This window comes from Hippoglossus hippoglossus, chromosome 5 (genome assembly GCF_009819705.1).
Source record: "Hippoglossus hippoglossus isolate fHipHip1 chromosome 5, fHipHip1.pri, whole genome shotgun sequence".
In the NCBI taxonomy this organism is placed as follows: domain Eukaryota; kingdom Metazoa; phylum Chordata; class Actinopteri; order Pleuronectiformes; family Pleuronectidae; genus Hippoglossus; species Hippoglossus hippoglossus.
The window spans coordinates 16,244,053-16,269,935 of NC_047155.1; the positions used below are offsets into that span (position 1 = coordinate 16,244,053).

The 25,883-nt window shown below is 41.8% G+C and overlaps 1 protein-coding gene across 2 annotated transcripts; it reads right to left on the reverse strand.

Moving 5' to 3' along the window:
• Positions 1–4,294: 4,294 nt before the first annotated feature.
• si:dkey-195m11.8 (putative fidgetin-like protein 2) lies at positions 4,295–23,610 on the reverse strand. Of its 2 annotated transcripts, XM_034586203.1 has the most exons (4): positions 23,458–23,610; positions 21,828–21,921; positions 17,775–18,011; positions 4,295–8,000 (listed from the first exon to the last, which is right to left on the reverse strand). In XM_034586203.1, the coding sequence occupies exons 3-4, from the start codon at positions 17,797–17,799 to the stop codon at positions 6,832–6,834; spliced, it is 1,194 nt and encodes a 397-aa protein (XP_034442094.1). In that variant the 5' UTR covers positions 17,800–18,011; positions 21,828–21,921; positions 23,458–23,610; the 3' UTR covers positions 4,295–6,831. The 2 variants fall into 2 exon arrangements, with proteins under 2 accessions (XP_034442094.1, XP_034442093.1); XM_034586202.1 differs by lacking the exons at positions 21,828–21,921; positions 23,458–23,610 and adding an exon at positions 18,723–18,923.
• Positions 23,611–25,883: the final 2,273 nt, after the last annotated feature.

Sequence of the window (25,883 nt, forward strand, 5' to 3'; positions counted from 1 at the left end):
GAGGTGGGACGTGGATTAAGTAGGACGTTGGTGTGTTTGAGGTGTGGGGGTGGGGGTGTGTGGGTGTGGGTGTGTAAAGGATACAGGGGGGAGATTGTATGTCTTTAAGAAATCAATAACATGTAATCCGCAGTATTGCTGCGATCATGTATCTGGGTGAGGTCGTGGTTTTCTCTTTCTGGGTCAAGTGTGTTCCATCATGCAGGAGACATCATGAGGGTAAAGGGTGCACTGATCTACACTTTCTCTATTTAGGTGGAACGGGAAAGTGATTTCAGCGATCACGCCACATGGTGTCAGTTTTAATAAGGAAGTGCATGAGGCCGGGAAAGACGTGTGTCTGTCTTGGGTTCAACCTCTTCCCTCTTTTTTTCACATATTCCATCACATAACTGGAGAGGAATCGGCCGGTTTTGCCTTCTCTGCATGATGATCGTTACCCCTTAGATCCGTTGGGCTTTTGTTCACTCCTGTCTCTGAGACTGTCTGCAGATAGCAAAGCTGTATGTGGACTGTAACCGCTCCAACAGTGGAGTTCCTCTAATGGCTTCTTATAGCTATCTAGCATCCTCTAGTGGGCCTAAAGGAAACAACACAACCACGTGGCTTCCATAAATTAAAGGGATGGTCCACTCTTTTGAAATAAAGTAGTGTAGGTTGTTTTTGTTAATCCACTGGTTGGGGTTATCCTCTCAAGCCAGCAGCAGGAGACTGGAGTGATCACAAACGTTTGCTGTGGTTTCACAGAGAACCCGTTGTTTTCATTTTAGTTTTTGTTTTAAAGTGGAACATTTAGACATGATGCAGGATTCCTCAAAATGAATCAACAGCATCTGTCCTATAAAAATCTAATTTAACAAGCAAAGTAATTGTAAAACACGGACACAGACCAAAGATTAGTCAACCCTGGGCAAGAAAACGAACCAAGATTTTATTCAGCTTTACTTAAACATCCTATTCAGGTATGTTAAATGTGTAAATATGTATCATTTCAAAAGTTTTAACTACTGAACACAAGATGTCTCCAACATCCCTGAAAAACTTCAATTCACCACATCACACCGGTGTAAGTTGCCTTTTGGAGCAGGGTTGTTTTCCAAACCACACAAATTATTGGACCTAGATTTAAGATGAGCACAGAAACTCAACTTATAGCAAATTAATTTGATGAGAGACATCTAGTGTCAACCTTTAACATCATTGCGTACAGTCAAGGTCAATTATAAAGGGAAGTGAGGTAATATGAGAAAGTAAGAAGTACATGTAAAAAAAAATACACAACTGACTTTGCTGCTTGCATTGTAATATTTCACACTTTTATTGGTTATTGTTTTGCACAGTTACCAAAGAATATTGTTAACCGTTCTAACAATTGATGCATTGTAACAATTAGTTAAAAATAGACTAAATTGATTGTTTCCAGCCTCTTAACTGCTGATTTTATGTATAGTAAATTTGATATTTTGATATTTTGGACTGCTGGTTGCTGCCGGCTGCAAAACAAAACAATTGAAAAGAAACTAATGTTAGAGCCCAACTGACTTTTACTGTTTTCTGACATTTAAGACCAATTGAATAATTAGTTATTGTGCAAAGAAGTGACAGATTAATCAAAGATGAAGAGACCATTAGTTGCATTCTGATACAAGACAATGTGTTATTCCTTATTTTACTTAAAGGGGCAGTGTGTAAGATGTCTAAGTGAGGCGCACTGAGTTTGATACGATGTTACACACTTAACCTTTAATTAAAGCACATCAATGCTTGTTTCACATCTTCCTTTCTTCCCCCAAGACCTGCACCAGTAAGTTGATCCATCTTTGACTCAAGATCGCATGGAAAAAAATTGCCATTTTATAGACTTCCCGTCCCCCTCAGTCCACTCTCCTCTCAGCCCGAAGGAGACACTCTGCAGAACACATCTATCACCAGTACAACGTCACCACCACTGGGCATGAACCTGAAAAACCAGTGTGATGCTACAATGAAGTGAACGGAAATATGAAATACACAAGTTACAGTGTTATGTCTTTTTAACAGTCTAGAATTAACAAGATGAAAACTGAAAATTAACGATACAAACTGAGACATCTTTCTCTGCTGGAATGTGTTTTAGCCACATGTGCTGACAATTAAACTAATTTATACTCCATCAGAAGCCCCATGATTTGTACATATGTATTCATGTTAGTAATTCTTTTTTTATATTGTGTAAATAACTACGTGACACTAATTTTATGAAGTGTTCACCATATACATAATTATTCTCAGTTATTTAATATAATAATGTACTTCTTGAAACAAGCCTGTAGGTGTCACTGTTACATTTGGTATGTGACACTGCTGCAGCTGCTGCTTGAGCTTTTTAAGAATTTTAAAGGGGTAAAGAGGTAATTTCAGCAGTAATAAGATATGAAGTTATTTATGAAGTTTATGAAGATAAAAACTGGGCCTGAGAGGCTCCTGATGAGGTCACCAGTTAGGAATAGAGGCTCAGAAAAATAAAAGGTTTTGATGAGGTTGGCTGGTCTGATGTTTGATGCCACATTATTTGAGGTGTGTGCAGAACACCAGAAAAGATCCAGATAAGTTTAATGTAAAAGTGGGTTTAGCTGTGACGTTTGCATGTTGCTGAGGGGTGAGAGTCACTGTGACTGAAAACACTTCAGTTTCAGACGTGTGTCTCATGCCAGCACACGCCCGCCGCCCTCCGGACAATGAGGCTGTGGTCAGGGGCGTCCAGAGGAAGAGGGTCAGGATCTTCTCCACTCATCCGGACCTTTCATTCTATATGCTCTCTTCAGCTTCTTACTGGCTCTTTAGCCAACATGTTATAAGTAACTCTCTGGTTCCTGAACAATTTCACAAGTAAAAATAACTAAGTGTTTTCACCTCCACCATGGAAGTTGTTTTCATCAGTGTTTGCTTGGATTATGCAAGAACTACTTGACAGATTACCACAAAAGATGGAGAGATGCAGTATGAAAAAAAACTCATGAATCAATTGTTCACTATCTTCAACATTACAACATATGATTTGTTAAATTTTTCTTGATTGCTCTGAGAATAATTTATGTATCTTGATGGCAAAAAAGTCAAGCATGTTGAGGGGACTGATATTCATTGTGTGTGTACTTTGGTGCAGTGAATTTAAATGTGGTTTCATAAATGGACTCTGGTTTCTTCATCATTTCTAGTGAGAGCATCATAATATGTCATAAAGCGACTGCATACTGTGATGAGTTTAAAGGCAGTGGTTGATTTCCAGAGTAATTATTCACAAATAAATTATATATGTTTAGAAAGATAATTCAACTCTACACTTAAAAGTTCATTAACTTTATGAATTAATTGGAAGCGTTCCCTCCAGGAGACTATATAATTATAATTAATGTGTGGAATATGTTAGGTAAAGTCATGATTTAAAGTTTGCCATAAAAAAATCATACCTCAGGAATGTCACAGAGGAGCAGAGTAAATACAAGTATTTGCAGGAGATTTAAAGTGCGTTAAACTGCTTTGTTCGTGTCATGGTGTCATGTTGTAATATCAGGTGAAGTAGAGGGAAGAAGTGTATTTCCTCAGAGTGGACATTCATATAATCGTTGTCACTTCCCCAAGAGAAATATGGGACTGTCACGCTGCAGAATGGAGCTGGACCTGGTGAGTGTGTTTGTGAGGAAACGGCAGCAGTGCAACAAACGTCAGGGTCTCCTTATACCTGAGTGTATTTCAGTGAAAATTCAAACACTCAAGGATTTCACAGACAAAAAGACAAAGTCCGATTATTTTTTTGGTATATCTTCATTTCCATGACACAACAGTCTTTAGTGAGGTAGACTAGAACAGGTCAAGTATTGACTGGTTAGTGAAATGACATGAAATAAATATTTCAATGTTCGTCTTCAGAATGAGGTAGAAGTGGTTACAGAAAATGTACAAGATACAACAAAAGAACAACTGAATCACAAAAGTCATAACACTGAAATCCCATTTCTTGATCTTGTGGACAAACTCAACTCCACATACTTCCATGAATAAACAGCGAATAATCCGTCGTCTGTCGCAGCGCGTGGGTTAATGTAGAGCACATTCTCTGTGTGGTATTGAAGAGCATTCAATTGTTGAAGCTAAGCGCTTAAACACTTTTAAAATCTGGGGGTAAGAATACACCATTATATGCTTTACATCAATTTATTCATCTGTCATTTTTCTTCCTCAGCATAATTTGAAGCAAAATCAGTTTAACCCTCTGATTAAGTTTAATTTTTTTTTAAAGAATGTGCTTATATTTCCAAAAAGAGGCATTAAAGTACTTTTTTCACCACACTGGATTTCAGACTAAAATCTGAAGTTGCATCTCAGCCTAAAAAAATCTTACTATTAAAAGGGGATCATGCGTTTAGGCAGGAGTTTGGTTTTGTTTCAGCCTCCGAGGGGCTTCTCTTCGCACAAAATACAACGGTATGGCACAATTCATGATGGGATGAAACATCACAGCCGCAAAAAAAAAAGGATTTAAAGTTGTGACTGTACTTTTTACAGTGCACCTCCGTCACAATTAACTTCTCCCTTCTTCATGGTGTCAATTCACGTTAAAGCTAAATTCCAGCTGATTGACCGGTGACGTGCCGTCAAGTAGTTTTACAATACTGACATGGGAAATGGAAGCTGGACACTGTATTAAGACAATTCATGAAGATACCTGTTGTAGAGCATGGTACATACTGTGTGTCTTGATATGTCGAATGTCGTCTATCAGGAGTGTTTTGCTTTGACTTTTTTTTTTGTCCACAAAACCATTGCCCCACTGCTAACTACACTAACACTTAACATGTCATTCATTGCTCCATCAAAAACCTAGAAGAGAATTACATCTATACAAGAAGAAAATATGTTTCATATATCTAAAAACATAAATCGATGTACATTATGGCATGTATTGTCCTTTTTAAAAAAAATATCTGAATTACATTCAACATTTCAGGCCTTGGTACAAAAACCTCAAGTTTAATTCCCCCAGAGCTAAGAAGCAGCGTGTGTGTGTGTGTGTGTGTGTGTGTGTGTGTGTGTGTGTGCATGTGCGTGTGTGTGTGTGTGTGTGTGTGTGTATATATTCTACGGTTTGTATCAAAGGCCTTGTAAGTTCATTATTTCCCTGAAGTGTTCAGAGTATCTTTTTCTCTTTGACAAAGCCATGGCTCCATTTTCATCTTGCTCCTTAAAGCTCCTTACAAACACCCAAAGGTAATAACATACATTCTTTTTTTTTTTATCATTCTGAGGTAACAATATTCTTCCTGAGTATTCAATAACACAACTATAAATCATCCTTTTCAGAGGCAAAGGTAAAGACAATGCATATTTAGAAAAAAAAAGAAGAAGCAAATCCTAGGGGACAAGCAGGTCTTCATAAAGAAAGTCATGTTGACTTTGTTGGATGTTCTCACCCAGACGCATTTATAGAAATCTGCACGTCACTCATTCACTGGTCTGTGCATCCAAACAGGCTCATACACCTTCAACATGTTTGCTCTGAGTGAATTTTAGCAGAAAGAAAACTCAAGCGTGGTAATTACCTCCACCAAGAAGATTACATTTTCCCCTTTGTCTGCTTGTTGGTTAATTTGTTAGCAGGATTATGCAAAAACTACTAAATCGATGGGATTGGTGCTGATATGGATTAAAGGTAGAGTTGGTGATTTGTTCCTGAAACAACAAAGTTTGCTAACTTTTCCAGGATTACCAACCCTAGCTTTAAGAACTTTTTTTCCTGACCCCTTCCTTTTTCCTTTTTATATTTCTACTATAGGAACTAGACAATCGTGTGTAAGGTGTGCTCTACTGAGTGCCCTTTTTGTTTGTTCATCGGTTAAGTTGAGGCATAAACTGGAAACAGGTATTATCATTCAGACACACCCGTTTGTTTGAAGATATAAATCTGCATGTAAGCAACACATGGTCAGCATAAATCTGTATAATGTCATTGTGTGAATGCAAAAAAAAAAAAAAAAACGTTTTAAATGAACATTTACATTTAGATTATTTCTCCACTCTTTCCTGAGGTGAAAACATTCTCAAGGGCGGCTTCATGTATACTATCATGTGATCGTTTGATGAGCAGCTTGGCGTGCTTAAACTGGACACAGACACAAGTTGCTGAGGCGGCAAAACAGAGAAGAAAGAAAGAGGTGAAGGAAACTGAAAAATAAAGGTTAAGAATATGTTAACGGAAAAAAGCAGGGAAACATTCATTTCTCAAGTGACACAGGTCGCGTGTAGTGAGCTGTGTAAAGTAGCAGTGATTGTGCTGAAGAAGTGTGGCAATCTCACCGTTTCAGTTATTGCTCTCCTTACTTTTTTTGGTCAGTAATGATTTTTCTTTCTGTGGTGTGGTAGAACATATTGCAGTCAAAGGCCTGTCACACACATAACGGCCACAAATAATCACACTGACTTCAAACATCTGCAACATTGCAGTGCTGTTACCACAGTAGCAGAAAGGAAATAAATAGGATCCTGAGAGAAACAGACACTCACACATATAGACTGTCTTAATAATATCCATATAGAGAATGCCTCGACCTCACCCCTAAGACTTACCTCGACCTTACGGGGGCTAAAGGCCCCTGTGAATCTTTGGAAAAAACATGAGTGATGGAAAAAAAAAAGACGCACAGGAAATACCAGTCTTGTGCCATCTTGTGTTTGTAGTGAAATTAAACCATTAGTTGATAAATCTAATGCCATTCCCCCAAATCTGCCTGGATTAAAAACTCTGGTTGCTTTATAAGAGCGAGGGAATCCTCTCCATTAGTGGCATAGAGAGTGTCAGCGGCCTCCAGCTGGATCCTCAGATCGTGTGTGGGGGGCAGGTATCTTCATGGACATTCTCTGCTGCTGCTGCTGCTGAGGAAAGTTGTGCTCCCCTGATACACTCTCTCCTGCAAGGCCCGACGGTGGGCTGTAGTCCCCTGCCCCGCCATACGGGGGCGACATCAGAGGCTTTCCGGGTTTGTAGGCCTGTGGATCTGAGGCGGGGCCGCCAATATCATAGCCGTTGCCGTGCACGTTGCCGTGGCTCTTGCTGTGACTGTTTCCGTTGCCGTACTTTCTGTAGCGTGATCCCTCCACCTCTGCTCCCTCCTGTCCTTCCTCCACCATCTCGAAAGCCTTGCGTTTCAGTGGCGCCCCGGCCTCGGAGCTCCCTCCAAGGCTGTGAGACGCGTAGCTGTAACTCCCCCCCAACATGGTGGGCCGAGGGGCCAGAGGAGTCGGGGCACTAATCCCAGAGGGCAGGTAGGAGGCACTGGGGTGGCTGTATCCAGAGGACAGGCTGGTTTGGGGGTAGCACCCAGGAGGGTAGTTGTAGACAGGAGTGCTGGCGCTGTAGCTGGGCACTAGAGTGGGTGTGGCCTGCAGAGAGTGTAGCGTGGCGGGGGGAAGTGCTGCGCTGGGCTGAGGGCAGTATCCTGAGGACAGGTAGGTGCTGTTGTAGGCAGGAGGGTATTCCTGAGATGACGGGGCATTGCAGGAGCTAGCGCCACCGTAACTTGGCTCAGACGCCAAGTTGCTGCTTATGACTGTTACACTTCCTGTGGCTGGGATGCCCACAGAGGCAGAACCCACCTTGGTGCCAGTTAATACCTCTAGTCCAGGGTAACACTCCATGCTCTGACCCAGAGCCCAGGCCTCAGGCTCCGTTTTCAGGAAAGGTCCAGGCTCTGAGTAGGCTCCGGCAGGGGGGCGGTCGTAGGACAGCTCCATGCCAGAGTATTTCTCTGCATAGCGTTTCAGCAGAGAAGAAGCAGTGAGGGCTGATATGTCATCACTGGCCCAGGGGTAACCCGTGGGGCCGAAGCCACGGCGAGCAGCTGTAGAGTAGGGGTCGTGTTTGTGGGCAGACGGGGGCGAGGTGGTGGAGGTGACATCAAGGTGCTGCTCAGGCCACTGAGATAAGGGGGCAGCGTGCTCCGGAGACCAGTGCATCTTCAACAGACCTAAGGAAAAGACCAAGCATAACATGATGTATGGAATGTTTTAAATGACATATTTGCAGCATTTTGTCTTGTCAATTTGCATTAGTTTGCCTCCTCCTTCTTCCAAAACTCAACCAAGCTAAAAGACAGCCTTCATGAATATTTGCCCTCATAATCACCTTGACAAACTGACTCTCTTCCAGAATCATGTCAGCGCTTAGCCAGTGCTCTTCCCCACAGTCTCATCCAGGCAGGGGGCAACTGTTCTAATCTTTATACGAAGCCGCCAACATAGCCCTTAGCCTGGTCTCCACGGCGATAAGCCTCTATCAGCCAGCACACTGCCCTCTGCCTTTGCCTCGCTCACATTGGGGCCATTGTTGTCTCTCTATGAGACTCTTAGTCCACAAAGCCACCCCCACCGAGCGTGTGATCTAATTCGGCCGAAACCTCAGGGGTCTGCTGGACAGGGGGAACGGGGGGGCGGGGTCGCTGTGTGGAGGGTGGAAGGGGGGGAGTAGTTGTTTGAAAATATTACACACAGACACTGGACTGACGCAGGAATGAACTATTACAAGTGAACCGATTAAAAAAAAAAGGGTCTGATTTTCAAGTGCCATGTGTGATTCTACATGCACATTTACAGAAGCAGGGTAATCCACTGGTTTAGTGGTAGTGGGCTTGTCTTTTTGAACTGGCATTAGGCTGACATTCCAGGCATTGCAGAGTATTATTAAACTGTCTTGACCCCAGGCCGGAGCCAGAGGAAGAAGGCACGGCCTCGATTTCACCAGAAATGGTAGATAAATAATTCCTATGGCAGTAAGACATGCTACTGATACACCATGATTTATACTCTCCGTAGTTGGTGGGTAAATTATCCTTCTGTTTTAACAGGCAAACGGTTTGATCTCTGTGGTTTAAAAGTGAGAAAAATGTTTATAAATACAATTAATTAAATATTTTTTGGGGGGAAATTATCTTTTAGAGGAATGTTTTTCACCTTATCTTAAAACAGATAAAAGGATGTATCATTGAAGATCATGACAAGAATGTGATTGCTTTATGAGTTTAGCTATGATTCAGAACAACAATTTCTTTTCAGTATAAACAAGAATGACTCTCAGTAGAGCACAAACCTCCATCAACGCCCAACTGATGAAACCACATTTAAATTCACCAGATCCAAAGTTTTTAGGGATCTGCACCAAATTGTCCACATTCATAAAAATCAGCCTCTAAACATTCCTGTTTCCCCCCCCCCCCCCCATCAAATCAAAATCCATGAATTGTTCAACAAAAATTTTGGAAAGTAAAAAATAATTCCTGGATCCGCACCAAAATGTATTGGGTTCTTTCCTGACCCATACCACATCCTTCCACCAAGTTTCATGGAAATTGGTTGTGTAGTTTTTGCTAGTCCTGCTAACTGAGGGATAAACAAATACACTAATCAAAACATAACCTGGAGGAGGTAGAATTAATTAATTCAGCAATTGGTTTATTGATTGTTATGATAGTTAATTGACAGCACAGTGGAATATGCCCAGTAACTTATTCCTGGAAATCAAAGTGTCTTACTTACTCGACTCTATTCAAGACCCTAATGATGATAGTTGTATTTATCTGTCCAGAAAGAAAACAGCAAACTAATAGCAGCGGTGGGAGGTGTTGGGATTTATTCCATTATCCCACATAAGCAGACTTCATCACTCACACGTCTGCTCTGAAACTGTCTGTATGTGGATTATTATCAGGTCACATGACTTGGACCACCAGATGGGCCTCTAAACGGGCCACATGTTGATCCCTAAATTAAATGATCCTTCAGCCCAATAATCCCACTCATCCAATCCAGGGATCGCAGTGCTCGTGACCGTCACAGGCTCCACCCAGGATCTGAGAAATCCCTGGGCTCTGGGGAATTCTACCCGATCACGGTGCCCAACCCGCAAGAGAAAAAAACTTTGTAGCACAGACGTGGAGATGGGGCTTACGGTATATTCCCACCACACTCCGTACATCATATTAGAAATTACAAAATGATATCTACAGTATCATGGAGCCCTGACAGGAGGGTGTTGATGGATGCATTAAGCCAGTGTCTGCTCACTTCTTCCTGGAAGGTTAAATGGTTCAGTCATTCATGTCAATTTCAAAGCCCCAAAAAAGAGGTCCAACTGGATGTATGGGGACACCTGTACCAAGCGGCCCCTTGTCAACCAGTCTGTCCATGTACAAGACAGACATGAAAACAAAGGAAGAAACACTGATGAAGTTAAAGGATGAATTCACAATAAAATTGTGATTTTTTGTTTTATCCTACTAAATGCAGACATTCAAATGATTTGGGGGTAAACTGGTTGCTATGGATACTCTCACAGGTACACTATGATGCAGAATTGGCGTATGGATATCACTTAAGCAATTTTCTGCTATAACTGTGAAAACATGGATGATAAAAACAAAAGAAAAAGGGGTCCAGCTGCATCTTTTTTGTCAGATATATAGTTTTTTTTTCAACATACATAAATATTATCCAATCCGACCTGGATAATGTTTTAGTTTGGGTTTTGACAATATTGTGAATTAAAACGTTTAGAAGTTGTGTTCATCTGATGTTTGCTTTTTTAACTCTGAAAGTTTCCCTCCTCACTTTCTACAAACTGAATTATGTGTCCCTGTATCGAGCGTCTAACTTTAGAGGATGTTGTTTTTTGGAACAGATTGAAAGAGGCAAATGTGTGACCTGTCATTAGGGGCTATATAGTTAACTGAGAACATTAACATGCTCTACCCTTATCTAACTGGGTAAATAGTAGATAAATGGTCCATTTCTTTAGATATTCTGACTACAAACTGGCTACCACTGTTAATGAATGAAGATCAGCTTTTCTGCAACAACATAGTGTATCTGTGAGCCTAATTTAAAGTTCAATTAATCACCCTTTGTTATCCTTGATATAGAAATTATACTCATTACTTTTAGCATTTTGAAATTGTTGCTTTTTTCTGCCTCTGCAGTTCTACAAATATTTCAGAACAATACGAAACATACAATCATACTATTTCTCTACCCGGCATGATAAACAAGTCCCTCGCCCACTGGTTGGCTGCAATAACATCACTGAAGGATCTGAACATTAATCAGTATCTGAAGAATCAAACAGTGTTAAACAATCCTCTGGCTTGTGGCCGTATTTGCACCACCATTGAAATCTAGGTGTCGTACACACACACGCACACAGACGCGATGCTCAGGGTCATCAGAGTGATACTCACTGGTCATGATGATTGAAGGCATGAGCCAATCGCTTGCCGCTTTACCTTTAATCTACTCCTCACACCCCAGATGGTCTCTAATCTATCCAAGACATATTTGAGCGCAGGAATCTACTGCATCTTGAATCCTCATCAAAACTCAGTGCAGGAATGTGAAGAAAACAGACCCTGAGTAGGATCACTCTGAGATCAGATGACGGAGGAGTGAAGCAGGGTCTGGATGGTTTAAGTACCAGACTGAGAGAACCAGACTAATGAAGGATTAGAGCACACGGGATTTATGGGAGTGTCAGTGCTTGGTGACAATCTGACAAGAATTAAAGAAGCATCACTGGCCATTCTTACTTCTTATCCCTTCAGTAAGCCAGTAACGTAGAGGAAGCCTGTATGCCAAGATGATCTAACAACTTCATAAAAAAGAAATATCTCTTGATCATTATTGTCCAATAACCTAAAAAAATAAAAGTCAAACCATTGCAAATATATGGCTATGGATATATTTGTTCCAATACCAGCATCGGAAATACCTCAGATACTGACGAAAATGCCAGGTTGGGCATCAGCGAGTACGCAAATCTATGTATTGATCCAATACCACATCTTTAAAGTATAGTTTCACCCAGAAAAGAAACTGCAATTTTGTTTTGCAGGAAATCACTTCTTCATCACTACTCCAAAACAGCTGTTGTGTTGTACTGCCACAGGTGAGTACAGTTTTTAGAGCGGTGAGTAAGTTTATCGTTAGTCTCACAAGTAAAATGGCGGACTTCAGTTTTGAGCTATTTGAAGTTAGTAATTGTTGTGTTTTCACAGATTTTTTCATTTTTGTTCTAAATACTTAAAAAAGTTCTATGGTTTTCATAGAACTTTGTATTTAATATGTATTTGTTTTTTTAAAGGGTTTAACCGATTTTGGTGTTGGTATTTTTGTGATTTATTTTCTAGGATTAAGTCACTTAATCCATTTGTCAATCTGTCACTTGTCAACTCTGTATCACAAAGTCTCAGAATCAGTATCAGCAAGTAAAAATGGTTTAGGAACATCTCTCATTTAGAGGCAATAGTGACTTGTTTGTTGTGCTGGTGATAGTTTGACCATTCCTGCCAAACTATCACCTTTTCTCTTTTTGATAGTCAAAATAGCACCCCTCTAAAAATATAGATACATCTACTTCATATTATTATTATGATTCAAAATAATAAAATGACTTGAGAGGAGAAAACTATGGTTTCTAACACCATAAAGATCTGAAAAGTCCTGTTGTGTTTTCACGCTCCGTACACAGTAACATAGTCTTAGTTCCAATTTTATAGCATTCAATTTATGAGTCCATTGTGCTATTTTCCAGGAGATGTCAATTTCTGGGATTCCGGGGGTTGATTAAAACCTCTTATGGTTCCTGAGCGCTGCAGCGTCAGACATCTGTGTTGAAGTGAGGATATTAGGGAGCAGGGTTTGGGTCTTAGGAGGGATGACCGAGGGAGCCCCTAACCCTAATCTAGCATCTCATGTTGGCTTGGGGCTTGAAAACACCCCTTCATTCTTGGCCGTGCTTGGCTTACCAAGAGACAAAGATGAGCACTAAGCCGGCTTGCAACTATGACAGTTTTCCTTAATCATTGTGATTATCATTCTGCCGAGCAGTAAACCAGAGTTTCCTTTGGTTCCGTCCTCCAGCAGTTTGGCTACTGGACACCATGGAAAGATAAAACCATGGAAACGGGAATATGAAAGGAGGTCAAACCCTTGAGAGCACTCGGCTTACAGAATATCAGCAGTGGAGCACAAACATATTACATATGCTGCGTTGTTGCGACACTGTTCCTACACATGTCTGTTTAAATCCTTCATAACCCTGTTTTCAACTCGAAAATGACGTCACCTCTAATGCTCAGTGATCAATGTGATGAGTTTAAGACTCAACTATTGTCAAATGCGTCTGTGATGTAGTGCTACAGATATTTGCAGAGCGTCCACACACACAGGGCTTTCTTTGCAGTCCAGACAAGCAAGAAAGTAATTTAAAGTCACATTCCTCACATTCTCCAGTCATACACAATAATCACCCTTCTCAGACATCCACCACCACTCCAACATTCCCATCGCTTTACATTTAATACCCTTTTACTTCCACTGAGAGTTTGCATATTATGTCTGGGGTCCAGCTTAACCCACTTTTTATTCCTCCCTCCAGCACTTTTGCATAGAATAGATCTGATATTCTTGTATGTTGTCTGTATCTTAATTTAGAGGTTTCTCCAGGGACAATTTGCAGACTGGAGAAGCCGGAGATCAAACTTTAAAGTTAGCTGTAAATGTTTTTTTTTATTTTAATTGACAGGGCAACATAGATGCCTGACGGTTTGATCTTTTCCTCACTGACATGAATAATATTATTGTGTTTTTAATACAGTTCTAAGGTCGATCTCAACATTAGTGCCTATCCAGACACAGAAGTCTCTAGTCAGATTTTTTCTTCAGTACTCTAAAGTTACCGACCAGAAGAAGGAGCATTGGTCCACAGTTATAACTCTTAATGATTGTCTGAGCAGCCAGTGTCAAGGTGTCACTGAAATTACTGTATTACCTTCAGAACCTGTGGTTTTATTTATTTATGTATTTACAGTGCTGGCGAGCAACTGACAGAATGTTTATCTCACATTGATTTCTTCACACTGACCCGTAACAATTGTGGTAATGGGAATGTTTGAACTGCAAATGGCTTCACCATCACGTAATTGAAAAGAGCAAGATTACATAAGAGGAGGAGATGGAAGGGAAGGAAACGTAAAGATCTGAAGCAGACTAATCAGAATCTTGTTTTTAATGGCCACACCAGTTACATAGATGTAGTTATATATTTGAAGAGGTGCATATAAGCTATTCACATCTCCCTGAACCAAAAGAAACAGCACCGCCTCCTGCAATCTGACCAGAGCAGGAGGCGACGTATAATTACAGCGCTGCGATAAACACCGCTCCTTTTCCTCTCCTGTCCATTTCAAGACTGAAACCTACATACAACATGGCAACGAGGGTGACCATACAGCAAAATACGCACTACATGTGTGTGTGTGTGTGCATCGGTGTGTAAAGCAGGGAGTAGGGTGCTTGTAAACAGCAGCCGGTTCGATCCAGTAAAGAGATGGACTAAATGTGACCCCCCCCCCCCCCCCCCCCCCCCCCCAGCTCTCGATCAGGCCGACAACAGCTTCCACTAAAACCAGTTTCAGCGCTAGAGCCTTTCCTTCTTCATCAGTGTTATCAGAATGGAATAAACAAAAAACGTATCTGGTAAATAATAAATAATAAATAATAAATAATAAATAATAAATAATAAATAATAAATAATAAATAATAAACAATATATTGCACTGACTGACCACGTTGTTTTTTGCTCTCAAGAAAACACAATGATGCCAAGTCATGGCTGTTTTCTGTGCATCAGTGGAGGCTGGTCCGACTCGTGGTCCACTGCATGGTCAGTATGAGTAATTAGAGGTTAATTAGATGAAAGTACATGTGGGGGAAGGGGCTGCCTGGAATGGGATTTGGGGGTTGTGAAGCATCAGAGCTGCTGCCTGGCCGGACGGCTGGTTGGGTTGGGGAGTGGAAACAAAACTCGCCCTTACTGAGAGCTCCTCTGTTAGTGCTTTTACTCCACTCACAATAAACAAAAGGCTTACATTTCCTGAGGACGGACAGACTCACAACCACACACACACACACACAACCACACACACACACACACACACACACACACACACACACACACACACACACACACACACACACACACACACCAAGATGCACTCCTGCGTTGTGGGTTTACGGTGCAGCAGGCCAACAGGCTGAGGGACTTCTTGGTCATCTATCGGATGAGTCAGGTTGCTGGAATGCCAGGAATCTAACCTGAGATCTATTTACAAAGCACATATCCTCTCCATACGCTACACACACACACACACTGTCCACTCCCAGGCTGAAGGAAGAGAGGGAGAAGAGGTAGAGAGAGAGAGAGAGAGAGAGAGAGTGTGTGTTAGAGAGAGAGAGAGAGAGAGAGATAGAGAGAGAGAGAGACAGAGAGAGATAGAGAGAGAGAGTGTGCTTTCTTACAATGCTGATAAATGATCCTCTCGGCTGTTTGTACATTACAGGCTAATTTGTATTAGTTAAGAGTTAGTTCACACCAGTGCCCAGAAGATCAATACAGAACACATCAGAGCAGAAATGGTGTATTAGTCTACACGGAGCCTGTCACGGCTCCTGTTGCACTGGACGATGGACTACACACACACACACACACACACACACACACACACACACACACACACACACAAATCTACCAGCTATCTCTGTGCTTCTAGTGTACAGAGCAAATGAGGGTCAGATTGTTATGTAAGCAGAGACCATAGTCTAAAGCATGAAGGAGGACCCCCCCCCCCCCCCCCCCCGCCACACACACACACACACACACACACAATTTTCCCCTTCCCCCTTATCCCCGACAGGCCTGCACGCCTCACCAGACCACGCTGCTGACAGCCAATCAGCTACTGTACCATATCTGAATGAACTTCCACACTTATCCCTTCTTACACGAGTTGTTTCAGACAACAAATCACAGGGCGGTGACACATGGCAATGAGTGTGCACGTGGATTTTTCCGCGCCACTCACATCCAATGGAATTGATTTATCTCTGAGCACCGCTGAGAAATGAGTCCGCTTTAGGATTATTTTGCTCCTCTTGTTTCAATTTTCTTTCCCTCTGATTGTAGCCACAGTCTTCCTCTTGTGCTTCACAATGTGCTGTAGTAAAAGACAGGACTGTGTGTTCGACCCTGTGTGGTCAGTTGTCCCCCTCCCCCACTCTTTTAGCTCACACACATGTGGCAGAGGCTGGCCTGGCCCCCTCTCTGCTTATTGTGTCCACTCATATATCAGGCTGCAGCTGACCAGTCCCCTCCGCGCGTCCTCTCCATCTGCCCTTCACTTTGCTCTTTCTCTGTCATTCCCTGTCCACCACCACCAGCAGCAGCAGCAGCGCAGCTCTTTACTATGACACCTAATGAGAATCTGAGGTGTGCTACAATTTGCTTAACAAGCTTTCATGATTACTGTGGCGGACTAATGAGTGTGTGTGTAAAGGTGGAGGCCGATGTGTTTTTATGAGTCACTCAATGCGGGACTAATGAGAGGCTGTTGACACCAGGTTACTAAGAATCTGGCTTTTATTCGCAGGATGGCTTCACCCTGGAAACTGACAAGTGAGAAATGGCCACAACTGCTCATTCCTTTCTTCCTGTCACACACTGCCGTCATTATGGACAGAGCCTTTAATGAGGTGTCGCTAACTGTGATTACTTGTTTGCTTGTTTGTGTATGGTAAGTAATGTGTGAGACCTGACAAGAAAATGTTGTAAATAAAGGCCAGTATAGGACTAAGTTGCAAGTTTCCATGGGGAGAAATCTAAAGTGACACCGACTGAGACTTTTTGAGGAAGGAATGTGACACGCGCACGCTACTAAAACTTCTGTCTACTCCAAAAACTCTCATTCTCACGTCGTCCATTTTGTCTCTGTGTCTCGTTGTGTTGCTCTTTGGAATACAAAATGCACGTAGAAGTAAATCCCTGTTGCATTATTCCAATCATGTTAGCGTTGTAATCCTGTTAAAGCTCGGCCTAATCAATAAGTCCAGGCAATCAATATAAGCATATTCATCAGCCTGGATAGCAACCTCTCATGATTAGCATATATACAAACTGACACCGTTCTGCGATGTGTCAATGAGATTTATGTGATTTCATCTGCAGAACATATTGAGGTCTGCCAAGTGAGATAACACTCAGGCACACACTCAACACAAAACGTTGCTAAGTTGTTGAGGTTAACGCTGAAGGGGAAATCTGACAGTTCATGTAAACTGTTTTTATGAATAATTAGAAGTATATACAGGCTTTTAATTTGAGAAACGAGTCATTCTTCATCTTACATGAAGATGTGATACAGGTATGATTGTGCATTTGTTGATATAAACAACATTTTATGCATCCCAAGTTCTTAAAGAAAAGCTTGAAATACACAGGCGGCTCCTCTGAGCTCATTCTATATGTTTTTCCTAAAGGCTGTAGGTGTCTAATCACAAAAAAATGATAATATTCATGTGGACAGGCTGGAAAAACAGCCACTGAACCAATTTCTGTAAAATTCCTCATTGCAAAGCCTGGAGCTTCAGCTGCTATAGCCATTAGCATATCTGCCTTCTCAACATGACTTCTCCCCCCCCAGCCCCTTGCTTCCCTCTACACAGCCACAGGAGATGAGTCCTGGACAAAAGAGGGGTCAAAAGATAAAGGTGTGCAGGAAAACACACTCGAGCCAAGCTGGGACACGGTATTCATATATATATCAGGTCTAATGAGCCCCATTTTTGGACATGATACATAAATTCAAACATTCAAGCATGAGGCGTATACACACGCGTAGATAAAATCAGTGCACACTTACTGTATGGGGTGACAGGACTGAGCATTCTGCAGCCCTGGCCCCCAGGTGAAGAGGAGAGGACCGGGTCCACTTGGTGCTAGTGAGAGCCCAGCTGCATGCTCCGGGGCCTCCCTGGGCTACTGCTTCTCCTGCTGCTGCTGGTGGTTGTGAGGCTGCTGCTGGCTCGGCTAGTGACTGGCCTCCTGCACCCCTCCATGGTTCATCTCACACTTCAACGCTGCTCCGACACGCTGCCACCTGAAGAACGCACACATGTCAGCGTCAGAGCCAACAGACACCACAAGTATGACGTGGTTGTATATTTTGATTGACGTCACTCAAAGCGAGACTCTTTGGACATTGAAAAAATGCACTTTATTGCAATAATTCCTTTTTAAAATAAGCTACAGTGACACATACTTTGGGGAATTACTTGCAGAAAGCATCTAATATTGACCTGATTGTTTATCATGCACTCTGAGTGATCTTGCTTTGGCTTTTTCCTTCCCATGTGTCTATCTGTACATGCACATTTGCATGCATGTGTGAGGGGGGGGGGGGGGCATTTACCCTCTGACCACTAAACCGCACGGCCAGCGGAGACAAGTTTCTAATTCTTTGAAGCCACCCACGTTTCAACACAAACACCACAAACCACAACAGCAAAAAGAACTTTGTACTCTCTGCAGGACATGGGGGTTCTCCAACACGAGGAAAAAACATGAGGAATGAATGTGTGAGGTAACGTATAGAGGACTAACTGATGAGAATGTCATGCGTGTGTGTAGAGAGAATAAACTATAGCATGTAGAATGGGAAAATACATAGAAGAGGTCATATATTAGGAAGAGAGAATGGAGAACAGTGGAAAAAGACAGGAATGTGCCAGAAGCAGCAGAATCATTGTCATTACTGTTGAACGGAGATAAACACAATCTTTTTTCAACAAGTGAGTAAATGGTTACTGACCTGATCATGCCTGGGTCTACTCAGTGAGTGGCTCAGTTTGGAAAGTAATCCACTACTATTCCACAAAGTAAAACAGAGGGAGCTGACATGAGCGTGTCTCTGTGAGTGAGTGTGTGTATGTGTGTGTGAGGCTTCTGCTCTCTTCTGGGACCCTATCCTTTGCTCCTACACTCCCTCGCTCGCCCTCCAGCTCCCTTCTCCCTCCCCCCCTCTCGCTCTCTCTCCGGCCTAGTGACAACAGAGCAGCACATACATCCCCTCCCCCAACCACGCCACCCCTCCCCCTGCCTTCTCCCTCTCTTTTGTTAAAACTATTTCAGCAGGAAGGGAGAGAGAGGGAAAAAGTGACCTATCATGCAGTGTCAGAGAAGAGCCTGTATCCCCCTGCTCTCTGTGTGTGTGTGCATGGAATTCTGCATGCGTGCTCCTGAATGCATTTGTGTATGATCTTATTTGCACGGGTTTCTGACTGTTTACTTTCAGTGTGATGAACGAGCATGCAGGACACGTGCATGCTCGTGTCCTGCAAAATGGTGAATTTTCTCCTTCACTGATCACATGAGAAGTTCAGTTATTATCAATGACTTGTATTGATCTGGTACATTGATCTTAGTGTTTTTTGGGAGGGTGGGGTTGAAACAACCAATTCCTTTGGTACCCCATCCCCCTACCTGCACACACACACACAAACACACACACACCAGCCTGCACACATGCATGGGCAGCAGCAAATGACCTCCACATTGGCCTCCAACCTTAAGTGGGTTAATTTCTTTACCTGTGATTTATCAATCAAGCTATTAATAACCTTTATTCAATCACATGCTCATGCTGCTTTCCTTTTTTAATTTGTGTGGCTTATTTAACATCTTCCCTCAAGCACCTATTTTTTCCTCTAACCCTGGTCCCTCGTATGTATAGAAACACAGCTGTGGTTCTGCATTTAGAGTTATGGTGTAGGCGGGACAAGCTGATCTGCTCCTCATGTTACTCTGCTGTAAACACTCAAGGCAATGCAGCACACACACACACACACACACACACACACACACACACACACACACACACACACACACACACACACACACACACAGGCACATGTTTGACACTTGCAAGCCATGTCTCCGAAAGTGGTTGTTCACAGGACGCACTGCCTTTAATTTAGTCTTATTAGCCAATAATAAAACCACTGATTACACAGCACAGTTTTAACAGGAATGACCACCTCCCTGCTCCGTACACTGTACAGCACTGTGTAGTTGAGATAAAGCTCATCCGAGCCACCAGTGAACTATTATTATTGAGCACTATAAGTAAAGATGTTTGTTAATAAGGGAGTTGCAGGCTTGCTGAAAGAACTTTCATCAGGTGACTCAGAGGAGTAATGGCTAATGCAGCTCTCAGCTCTTTCTCCCCAACATGCTTTGCTGACGGACACTGAAAAAAGAAAACAGCCACGCTGTTATTCTGCAGGCGAGGAAACAATACACCTAAACAATCCCAAATGTGCTGCGGGGGGCTGTTCTTTTTCAGCGTGGAAAAAGGTACGCTGCTTGATACGTTCTCATTGCAGAGTCGAAGCCCCCCAGATGTGGTCTCTTGTTATGTCAGAAACACCTCTGCATGTAAAAGCAGGTCAATGGGACAAGCGGAGGGACAAAGGGCAGCGCGTGTGTTAATGACAGTCGGACAGAGAGGTGCGGCTATTAGCAGGTTGGAGAGCACGTTTCCTGGCAGAGACAGAAATTTCCTATACAAGTCAACTACTGGAAAAGACGTAGCACAAATACACACAGGAAGGCAAATTTACACACACACACACACACACGCACCAATGGTTACGCTGGAAATTGGACATGGTAACTCTAAGCCTGGGTCCCTATGGCCCTGTGGGTGGGATAGGTCACATGATAGCACCCCAGAGAAGCTCAGCTGTTTGTCACTCTAATTCTGTCTCAAGCAGCTGAGCACTGGCCCTGCTGCTCCACTGAACTGCCCCAGTACCCGTGTGTGTGTGGGTGTGCGTGTGTGTGTGTGTGTGTGTGTGTGTGTACGCGCATGAGTGAGTCGGGACAGAGATTGGGTTAAATTATGGAAAATAAGTCCATATCTGCTCATACAGAGAGAACTAGCTGGAATACAAATCAAATTCCCACAAGCCCCAGCATGTTCACGAATGATTTGAGGTATGAATGAGACAGAGAGAGAAACATACATACAGAGAGAGAGAGAGAGAGAGAGAGAGAGAGAGAGAGAGAGAGTGGGGACAAAACAGGAACAGGAAATCTTTGGAAAAAGCAGAGGAAACGCAGGTATTGTCTCTCACAGGCAATGTCAGTGTCAGCGCACTACTGTGTTTGTATTTAAAGGATGAGGCTGGAGATGTCCTGTATTTTTCTTCTTGCCAAATAATCCCATTTAAAGATAGTACCGCCTGTGAATCCAAACCGTGATATCGCTTATTCTTATCATTTGTGCCAACGAGCTCCATAGAGATGTCCCATAAAAAATGTGCCATAGTTGCACTGGATGACGTGTTCCTGTTTTATAATGAACATGGTTACTGTAGTTTATTTTGAGTTAGTCCCAAATACACAGACGTGCTAGCTAGGACACCAAATGTGTATTAATCCACAGCTGAAAGTATAGTCGCCAGCAAACACACCTGATTAAGAAACACTCACTCACAAGTGCACAGTTCTTCTGGGAAATGACAGAAGCTTTAAAAAATAAAATATATGCGTGTGAGTCATTTTTGAATGATTTACATTTTCTGTAGGAACCAGTAGGTCTGTGGCTGACACACTTACTCAAGCATCTAATGCGTTGTTGGTATCAGTTTGTATTTTCTTCATGGGATTCTTAAAATTCATCAGTGTACTGGAGACAAGCTAATGCTATAGTGAATTAATATTCATTATGATGATTATTTTTTTATTTTCATGGTCGTCTTCTCTGGGAAACGATATTGACTCCAATTCACCTGCTTAACTCAATCAATAAAAAGGAGCAGAATAGCACATTGGTACACACACACACGTGTATGTACGCTAACTCCTGTGTTTACATCTCATCAAGTGCAGAATGTCAATTAGCCAGCCTCACATTCAGAATACTGTGTCTCTTCAAGGTTGAATGGCAGCTTCGTCCCAGTGATTTCCAATGACAGCAGAGGGTCAATGTCCACAAGAGGCTCGAACTGTTGAAAGTACAAAAAGTAAAACAAGAGAGTGTATAACACTGGGCAGACATTGTTTTCTGTGTAATTAATGAAACGGTTGAAACCACTACATGCACACGCACACACACACACGCACACGCACACACACACACACACACACACACACACACACACACACACACACACACGCATGCACTCTCCCACTAACAAACACACACACATGATTGCACACCACACACATAGAGCGCAGTGCTCCATGTTGGAGTGGCTTATTGTTCTCTCTGGTATAGAGGACACAATATCCAAGTCTGCTAATAGAGGTTAGATTAATTGCTGACAAATCTGTATTCAGCAGTTCCCTTTCTCTCTGCTTGACAGATTTATGACAGAGATTGATGGAGGGGAGGGAAGAGCCGAGAGCCGTCTGTGTTCGGTGAGAAAAGAGGACAACAGCTCACTGAGTCAAAGAGAAACGAAGAAAACAAAAAAGGAGAGAATAAAAGACGAACAGGGATTGTTGTGGTTGGATCTTGCGCACATCCAACAATTTTGTCTTTGAGCTTGTAAGAGGCAGACACACTCATATTCCATTCTGTTCTATTTAGAATAAATAGCTCCAAAAAACCGTTGGAGCATTACTCTTTAAGAGAAATAGGCTTTTTTCACAGCAGACGTTTGGACCTGTCATAGTAGGAAAACACTGGCTCTTTTACGACATTCTTATTTCATTATTTATTGTTTGATTTACTTCAATCTCCATACTTGTATTGTATTTGTTTCAACTCGTGTAAGCGCATGCATTGTTACTTGGGTTAAATATCCAATCGTATTTTTCTATTTGTTGGTAAAGCGTATAAGAGTTGAAAAAAAAAAGGAAAAGCACTGGTTTCATTAACAATGGCCAAATTTAGAAAGCTGGGACCCTGAAACCGAAGCAGCTAAATGGAATTCAGCCAACGTTCAAATTATTATTTACAACTGGGTTTGTTTAAATATCTTTTGTGAAAGTGCATGATTTAGTGTCAACATTTAGTTTGAGCTGAACAAAAGGAAACCACAAGCTTCTAGTGTTTAGCCATTGAGCCTCAATTTGCACAAAGACTAGTTCTTGGATATGAACAGTTAAAAGGCTTCAGTAGAGACTCGGAGGAATCTGTTTCCTACACCAAGCTAAGCTAAGCTAAAGTGCAGCTAACATTACTGTGTTTACAGATGAAACACAGGAACATTGATCTTCTCATCAAAGTCTAAACTATCGTGTTACTTTAGGACAGATGTTTTTCCATTATTATGCATGCAACTAATAACACAACTCTCTTAACCAGTTTATGGGCTAAAAAGTTTTTACTTAAATCCTGCAGCTCTATGTAAACGACATAATCACAGCTAGATGTGCAGCGAACACATAATACCTGTAAATACATGGACATTTTATTGTTTTGATGGTTTATTTGACCAAAAAAATAGCATATTTGCGCCTAAAAGTGTTACCAATAATTATTAACATTGAATTATTTCCACACATCTTGAAGACACAACACGAAGAACACTCACACGTCCTCACGTGGACCCTCGTGGGAGCAGGTTTTTGACCCAAAGTTTCGTCACGTGACTGTTGGCGTCACCTGACTTCATTTCGCCCCTTGCGTCGAGAAGAATGCTACTTTCTTTCTAACGGATTCTGGATGGTGCAACGTTTACAACACAATTTAGATGAGAAATGTAGAATAAAGTGATCTCAAGAAATATCACAATTTTGACTCTTCAATTATTTCAGGCGGAAGCGTGCGCTGCTCATGACGGGTTCAAGGACTGTTGGAAAGTTGAAACTACATTCTTCTGTTTTGATAAATTGGAAATTTCAAAGGGGGGTAATCTCCTACACAGACCAACTCGTGCCATGTGGTTGTGGATTAAACTCAGATAGTAGAAGAATAAGCAAACTAATGGACACATCTTTAATGCTGACTAATGATAAAAATGACCTGTGTTTATTCATTCAGACGTTTGTATCAGTCCTAAGAAATCACCCAGCTGCAGTTTGTTCATAAACCCTCCTTCACAAAAAGCACAGGACCTTCACATGAGCACAAAAGATTTCTTTGAGTGTTTGAATCTAGGAAGAGAGACATTGGGGCCAGTGTTCCTCCTCAGCTGATTGGACCTTAATGCCACTGGACCCACAGGAACACACAGTGAATATGAGGCATATTTTGACAGTAGAAAAACATTCAATCATCTATTGGGAATCACATGCAGATTAATGGAGCAGGATGATGCTGCAGATTGGAGAATATCTTTCATTTTCATCTTTATTGCTCCCAACAGAAATTAGGCTTCAACAACATCCACAATACAACATCTATGATTTTACAAAAATAAGAAATAAAGGCTAGGGGATAACTAAAAGTGAAATAAAACATACAATATTTATTGAAAAATTTAAATCTCATACAAGCTGGTATATTTTGAATGCTTTTTGTTTTGTAGAACGTCAAATTGAATCAACTTACTGTCTGAACTTCCTGCTAAATAAAACAAAGCACGACACGTGAATTTAGATTTACAAATAATAGATTTTGCTATTTTAATTAAATTAATCACATGTGTCTTCCTGTGTCAATCTTCAATTACTCTTTGCTCACTAATAACTTTATTTACAGAGCACGTTTCAACACAAAGTACAAAGTGCTGCACAACAAGAAAACAAATGGTTGAAATGCAGAGGGAAGTACATAAATAGTAATGATAACTAGGGCTACGTTGTAGCACTAACGGGCCCGAGCACAGGCATTTTGAAGCCTGTTGCGGTTAGTGGAGAGAGCGATCAATGACCAAGCGCACGTCTCTGCGTTGCATGCGTTTTGCGCACTGTGGCAAGGATAAACGCTTCACTTCCTGCGTCCGTCACGCGATGTCGATCCTTGCCTGCTAATTGCTCATTACGGTCCACGCTATCAATTGCACATCACACTGTGAAAATTTTATGTAAATCGAATGATAGTTGTAAAACAAAGCTTACTTCCTGTTGCCAGTAGGTGGCGCCATCACTATTATTACATACAGACTAATAGATCTGTTCAAGTAGGGGCTCTGATGTAACGTGAGCAATTTTGTGTCAATTGGGCAATGTTACCACAACTTAATTATCACACTGATCAGTAGGTGGCGCTATGACCCTGCACTAATATTAATATATGGAGCTGTTCAGGTCAGGATTGTGATCATAGGTTAGTATTTGAAAAAATTTAAAAAATCCGTCCGTCTGTCCGTCCAAAAAAACAACAAATACGGACAGACAGACGGACGAAAAAAAAATTAAATAGAATCCGTCCGTCCGTCTGTCTGAAATTCGAGGTAGTTTATATCTCCATCTTGTTGAGATGACATTCACCTCAATTTGAAGTTGATCTGATGAAATCCCTGGGACAAGTTCCTCAAAGTAAAAATGTGGGAAATGGCCAAATTGATCACTAAATCCAAAATGGTCGACTTCCTGTTGCCTTTTTCATAATGCACTGAGAGACTTTTTTGTGCATCTGGTTATGATACACAACTGTCCTCATTTCCGTGAGAAGCGGTGAAAGCTAACTGAGGGGCTTTTCCGTAGGTGGCGCTGTTGAGCCATTTTGCCACGCCCATTTCAAATTACTCCAGAATACAATTACTTTTTTGGGTTTTGAATTTCCTGCAAAGTTTGGTCGGAATTTGAGCATGTCTAGGCCCTGAAAAAGCCCAAAAAGGGAAATATTAATAAGAAAAATCCTTACAATTTCAATAGGGCCTCCCACCGTTCGGTGCTTGGGCCCTAATAATCATCATCAATCATCATCATCGTCATAGAGACCAAACAACACATTTTAGCCAAACAAGACAAAATATATTCAAGTAAAAAACAGATAAGTCTTAACAGGGTCCCTAAAATGTCCTGTCAACCTTCCCTTCTTCCACATGATGTCACAGCCCCCAGCTCACCTGAT